The 7,096-nt window shown below is 43.0% G+C and overlaps 1 protein-coding gene across 1 annotated transcript; it reads right to left on the bottom strand.

Annotated features, from left to right (window-relative positions):
- Positions 1-2,298: 2,298 nt before the first annotated feature.
- XBP1 (X-box binding protein 1) lies at positions 2,299-7,096 on the bottom strand. Its single transcript, XM_029232670.1, is given in 6 exon segments — positions 2,299-3,437; positions 3,744-3,851; positions 3,854-3,889; positions 4,713-4,841; positions 5,649-5,745; positions 6,829-7,096. Coding segments are annotated over 6 exon segments (1,167 nt in total). The 5' UTR covers positions 7,068-7,096; the 3' UTR covers positions 2,299-2,879.

Raw genomic sequence — 7,096 nt, 5'->3', positions numbered from 1 at the left:
CTATTTGAGATATTGTGTTCCTGCACTTAAGTAAATGAAATCAAGTTTGGGACCTTTAAAAATAGGGAGTAGGAAAATTCCTCTAGATGTCCAGTTACATGGTCATTCCTTTCTTGAGTTGACAGGTCACTGGGTGGCGGTATTGCGTGCATATTTACAACCATTAGTTGATAAATGTGGATCCCTGATTTGTGGGCAGGCAGAGTTTGAGTTGCGGCTACAGAAAACTCAGGATATTGTTTTCTTTACCAAAATTTGGAAATCACAGCTAAAAGTTATCTATTTTTATAGATTTGTAAACTAAGCCTAAGTAGATAGTGACAATTTAGTATAATAATCCAATTCACCAGGTCTGGGGTTCCTACTTGACCAGTGGTCTTTTTACAGCAATACCTAACATGTTTAGGTTTCATTGAAATAATCTACAATAAAGTATGGTTCAGGCAGTGTAACTTTAAACTCCTTGAGGGAATATAGTTTTGTATGTATCAGTTTGGTTCAAATATTCTACTAGTGGCATTTGAGAGATGAGCTACATGCAGTTACGTGGTGTTAGACTACATAGCTCCAGCAAGACAGGAATGTTGTCTTTCAGCGACTGGTTAGTGGGTAAACAAGCCAGTCTTCCTGTCCCTAATTAACTTTAGAAGTTAGTTAGAGGGTAAAGATTTAATCTTAGAAGATTAGAATTTGATGCCATAAAATACTCTTGGAGTAGGAGGTATTAATTACCTCTGCCTACAGTTCTGTCCCTACTTTGCCTGCTCCAGTAACACACCTAGTAGAAAAGCAGAGCAGCACACATTGGTGTTACAAGGCCCAGGGAAATGGTGTACAGGTATCTGTCACCCGCTGCTTTGAGTTATGGACAACCTTCTGCATTTAATAGAAGTCTTGCTTTGGTTTTGCAGAGAAAGATGTTTTTATTTCTAACCATTCCATTTAGTGTTTCAGTATGAAGATAGGATATCCTGAGTGTTTAGTAATTTTCACCCATCTGTGCAGGAAATGAAAACTCAAATCTACACAGGTTGTGTCCTGGGTGTTATTCCTGTTGTACAGCTGTCTCTTTCACGTGATGTCATTGAATGTAAATTAGTTGAGCCCCAGTCTTCAGATGCTTGTTCTATAATGTTGAAAGCTAAAATGTATCTGTAATTACATCTGCCTACACAATCCCTAAATAGATTCTCAGCACTTGTTTTCAGTTCTAGAAAATCTGGTGATCAGGTTTTTAATTGTGGGGCAGCTGGTGGACTGTTCTTACACTTACAAAACAGAAACTCAGAGATTAAGCAAGTTTGCATTGCCAAGTACTAGGATTGGGCTCTGGTTTCAGCAACCAGGGACCTTAGGCTCTCTTGCCTACTAGTATGCTTGTGGACACGCCCCCAACCACACCAAAGGCATTCCCTTGTACTTGGCTGTAACCATAGCCTGCTTTGCCTTGCTGCTGGGGATTCTTCGAATCCCACCTCGTTTGGTCTGCTCACTCACTCTGACCTCCCCAGAGGTAGTCAGTAAACATCTGGCATAGAATGCTGGCATGGGTAAAATAATTTCTATAAATTAGGGGACTCCTTTAATATCTTGTAAGTGGATTCCCAAGGAAAAGATGCACCTTGGATGATGAGGTTATCAAGTCTGTAGTTTGGGGGTTGTAACAGGTTCATTCTTTAGTGAAACATGTCCTAGAGTGTATATAATTCTGTAAGAGATTAAAACCCTTCCAAAGTGGATTAGGAGATAACAGTTAACTTTTGAGTGCTTGGGACGGTGCCTGGCATATACTAAGTGCTTATAATGCATCGTCTCTTTGAATCCTCTAGCAGCCTTTAGAGATACTATTATACCCCTTTACAGATGAGGAAATAAGTGGTAATTTATGCCCAGGGTTACCCAGCTGAACTGGTGGCAGAGTTGAACCCAGGGAGTTTGAGTCTAGAAAATCCTCTTTATAATAAGAGCAAAAGTATTGATATTTAATGGCATGTCCTTCTCTAACATGTTAATAGCAAAAGTTGTTAAGTGTTCTAGCTCTGCCATTTACTAGCTGTAATACTGGTCAATTAGGCTGAAGAAACTGTCTCAAATATAGTAACTGCTCAGTGTTTACTTCAGGCAGCCAGGAAATGAAGCAGGCAGTAATTAAGGGGGGAAAGCCTTCAGTCACTTTAAAAAGTGGCATGCTCACTGAAGTGGGATAAATCACTACCATGGCAAACAGTGAAAACCCAGAGAGAATAACAACAATAAGACTTGAGGTTCAAGAAGGAATCAAAGAACAAAGACACTGCATTGTACTTTTTAACTGCACAGGTAGTTTTAAATAAATGGAGAAAGCACCTTCCAAAAGTTACACTAGCAGGGAAAGATTCCATCAAGCATTTACATAGTAAATTTCTATTTTACAAAAGATTCTTGATCTTTACTTGAACTGTACATGATGAGGGAAAAGGAGCCCCCTCAGGTAGGTGTTCTCTCTGCTTGCAGAAGCAAACTAAAGGACCTAAGATCAGAGGCAAGCCTGGGATGCCAAGATGGGTAAAGAGAAATGATAAAGGGCCATTCATTAATTCCATGTCTAAGACACTTTTCTAGTGATGCTTACGTAAATAGGGCAAACCACTGCCCTTAAGATAAAGGTACAACCTCAGAATCTCTAATTCTGGATTATAGTAATGTATCTGTGTACCCTGGACTACTGAATGTCAAAAGACAATACTTGGGGTGACCTATGAGGTTTGAACAAATACTTTAGAGGAATTCTCTAGACCATACACCCTCTACTTTGGCTTTTTGAATGAAGCACAGGCTTCTGTGCTATATCCTCCAGCAGTGTAATAGTCAAGAAAAGGGCATCAGTATTGGATCACTCCTTAGACACTAATCAGCTGGGGAAAGAGTTCACTGGCAAAAGTGTCCTCCCAGGAATGGTCTACACCAAGCAGAGAGGACATGTCACTCAAGGGAGAAGGGGAACCCTCATAGCTACAGTCACTATAAGCATCCAGTAGGTAGGAAGATGGCTTCAGGCAGTGGCTGGTTGAAAGCAGATCTGAGATACCCAGCTCTGGAATGAAGTCATCTTCTACAAGTTCTTCCTTCACTGAGACAGTGAATTCAGGGTGATCTTTCTCTGAGGGACTGGAAGGTGCTTCCTCAATTTTCACTACCACATTAGCTTGGCTCTCTGTCTCAGAGGGTATCTCTAAGACTAGGGGCTTTGTATATATGTGGTCAAAACGAATCAGTTCATTAATGGCTTCCAGCTTGGCTGATGACGTCCCCAGGGATGGAGAGGGGGGTGCGGGTAAGGAACTGGGTCCTTCTGGGTCGACTTCTGGGAGCTGCTCCAGGCTGGTAGACTCTGGAGAGGGACATCTGAAGAACATAACTGGGTCCAAGTTGAACAAAATGCCCAACAGGATATCAGACTGTAAAAGGAAAAATTAAATGGAGTTCAACTATTAGAATGCACTGAGAATCTACCTTAGTGCTAGGTTCCAAAATGTAAATTAATCATTAGGCTATAGGATGACCTCCAGGACCCACCAGACTCATTTATCTATACTCCACTCCATGTCCTAAACCACCTGGAAATAGGAAGGTAGTTAATGTTCACCTCCAACTCAACGGAAACTACCTTCTCTGCCCTCATATGTCTGGTTAGGGATGTCAGGCATCAAACAAATGGAATTAAATAGTTATACACCTCTTTAGTAAACCTGAATAAGCCCTACCTCAGAGTCTGAAGAGTCAACACCGTCAGAATCCATGGGGAGATGTTCTGGAGGGGTGACAACTGGGCCTGCACCTGCTGCAGAGGTGCACGTAGTCTGAGTGCTGCGGACTCAGCAGACCCGGCCACCGGCCTCGCTCCATTCCCCTGGAAGGAAAGACCAAAGTGAATGAACAGCTCCAACAGCTGAGAGTCCCCAGGGAAATACTTGCCAGGAAGCTGTGATTCTTGACTTTCAAGAAAGCTAGAAAACTATTCTTTAGAGCTGAAACCTTTCCCTTAAACCTTTGTTATTTCCATTTTCTCGAGCCCTCCTCAAGAAGAGATAAGAAAAGGAAGGTAAGACTAACTTCATTGTGATTTTCTGTACAATGAAACATTTTTCTTCCCCAAGCAAAGATTCAGGCAGGACCAATATTCTTAAATAATATCTTACTTATATTCTCAATAAGAATAACGTTCCTAGTAATAAAGTTCTATAGTGAATTTCAGCCCAGAATCTTTTTGGATAGTAATTTTTTAAAAAGTTTGTCCTGAACATTATCTTCTGAGTAGAACTGCCCTACTGTCAACCTTAGACCACTTAAGTATTATCACTGAATTTGCCATGATTCGTAAATTAAAACCCATACATCACTCTTCTATCAGAAAGGTGTCACTATCACAATGAATCCCTTCTCTTCTCAATCATATTCATCAAAGAACCACTATAATTTCAGTAGCATTCAAAGTCAGGTTTGACTGGCTCTCTTATCCTGGTTCTCCTTAATGTTGGCATGGTAGATATATCTTGTCGACTACTGGCATTTGTTAGTACTTGCTCTTGGAGAGTCATGTAACTTATTTTAATTACTAGGACTTAGTACTATTCACTACACTCTTGAAAAATGAATAAGTATCATTAAAGAAAGAGGTCATGTCACTTAAAACCAGTTCTCACATACGGCACCAAATAAAGGACATGACTTACTTTGGTCTCTGCCTCCTCTTCAGTCACTAGGGCATCCATCCCCAAGCGCTGTCTCAATTCCTGGTTCTCAACTATGAGGCCATGAGTTTTCTCTCGTAAAAGCTGATTTTCTAGCAAAAGTTTTTGGTTCTGGAAGAAAGTTCAGAAGAGGCTATTAAGACATCTAATTCTTTCACTTAAGAATCCACCTGACAGCGTTTCACTACAGTAGGTTTCCTTTCCTTCTCCCGGGTCTTTTGGAACACTCTATGCTTATGAAGTTGTTCACAGTGGGTATTAGAAGGCAAGGTTATAATTACAAAAAAAAAGCTATTTGGGAAGTGCCATCTCACGGGGTCACATATAACACAATGCCCCCAACTACTAATAGAGACTTCAACAAAGAGTGACTTGTGGCTTTAATTTAGATATGACGTTTAAAAAAATCCTATCTTGAACTGGTGGGTAATAATAAAAGTGGTAGTGGTGGACTGTAAAATCAACATGTTAAAAAAAAAAAGAACACCACAAATAATGCTTATGTATTCAAGATATGTAACTGGCAACAATTTAAGTTTAGGTAACAAGTAGACCCTAGAAGGGGAAGGGAACCGTTAGTGGACTTTTGGATAAGCCAGAAAAGGTCTCAAGTTTAAGCAATGATTTCCTATCTGCTTTTACTAATTTTTTAGTGCTAACTGATAAAACATTGTTGTAATGTTGTAATTCACCAGCTTTGAGATAAAGCTAGCACCAAATGCCAAGAGGGTCAATCATTTCTGCTCTCATCAAGCTTCACCACTTAACCAACTACCTATCTACCCTAACTTAGATTAACTAAAAGTTTAACTTTTAATTATATGTCCAATTGTATTCTAAAGGAGATGAAGCAACCATTAACCAAGGGAAAGATACACAATGGATAAAAGATACGAGTTTGGCCTTAAGTATTTTTACCTCTTCTTCCAAATCTACCACTTGTTGCTCCAGCTCACTCATTCGAGCTTTCTTTCGGTCTCTGGCAGTCTGAGCTGCTACTCTGTTTTTCAGTTTCCTGAGAACAGAAAGAGATATACCACACTGAGTCATCTCAAACCTTATTTATATCTTTATTTAAAAACTTGGCCACCTGGTGCTTTCATTTTAATTTACAGTATAAGGTAGACTAATGGTAAAATACACTTCAGGCTCCTCCCCTCAAGAAAACAAAACCAAAAAAATATATATATATCAGCCTTCTGTGGATCTAGCTTGAAGACCTACTTTACTCTCCCCCATACTGAGTCATCCACCTCCGTCTCATCCCTGGCCACAGCACAAAGGCTGGACACAAATATTATTCACCTTGCATCATAAGATATTTCCTCCTCCCCTTTCTACTCCCCCGTTGCTTCCTGACTCCAATCTCCTCAAACAGGATCCAACCTGGACTGATTAAATCTAGTAAAGGCTGCAATCGCGCTAGAACATAAACCCTCCCTCCCTAAACCCAACTCAAAAGAGGGAGAGGCTGATGCGACTTTGGCCCTGGTGCTGAAAGCCTAGGACCGTGTCTACTCCAGGAGGCACTTCATAAATCACAAAAAGCACAATGATCATAAGAGAACTAACATTTACGGAGAACTAAGTACTAGGCATTTCTCAATCTCCCCAGCAGCCTGATGAAGTAGATACCATTTTAAGGATGCAGAGGCTGAGTTTGACTAGTGAGCCTTACAGCGCTCCCAGCCGCCTTCAACAGCTGACATTTCAGTTCCGTGCGCCTCCAAAAAAAGTAGGTTAACCAATTGGCTTCATGTCACAGCCCAAGTTCAGAAAAGCTGACCACGGGTTTGTGGTCACAGCTAGAGGGCCTGGAACCCAGGTACCCTGATACCCAGCTCTGGTTATCTCTAATGAGATAGAAAAGAAGTAAATAAAAAAGGCCTGCGCAGCTCTGGACTCCACCCAGCGCGGTGGATCTGCTAGTCCAGACTTCCTGCCCCGCCCCGCGCCACGCTGGCACCGGACTGGCCCGGCCACCAACGGCTGTGCGCTGCGGACGGTCAGCGCGGCCCCAGGTCCCTGTCTCGCCTTCGAATTCGGTCCCAGACCCCAGGCCCTCGCCCTCCGGCTCCGCGCCTCGACCCTCGCCCACCTCCGCAGCGCCTTCTCCTCGGGGCTCAGGTGCGTGAGGCGCTGTCGTTTGCGCGCCTGGGGCGGCCCCCCGCTCGCCGCCTCCGGGCTGGCCCCTCGCTGGCCCGGCACCATGACCGGCAGAGCCCGGCCGACCGGGGCGGCGGCGGCGGCGGCGGCGGCGGCGGCGGGCTGGCCGGACAGAAGCAGAACTTTGGGTGCCCCGGCGGCCGGGCTCTGCGCGGCTGCCACCACCACCATAGCCGGAGCGTGTCTACGCGAGTACGCGT

The sequence above is a fragment of the Monodon monoceros genome, unplaced genomic scaffold (genome assembly GCF_005190385.1).
Source record: "Monodon monoceros isolate NGI ecotype Baffin Bay Population unplaced genomic scaffold, NGI_Narwhal_1 Super_Scaffold_1, whole genome shotgun sequence".
Lineage (NCBI taxonomy): Eukaryota > Metazoa > Chordata > Mammalia > Artiodactyla > Monodontidae > Monodon > Monodon monoceros.
The sequence above is the reverse complement of the archived record's forward strand: the minus strand, read 5'-3'. Positions and strand labels throughout refer to the sequence as shown.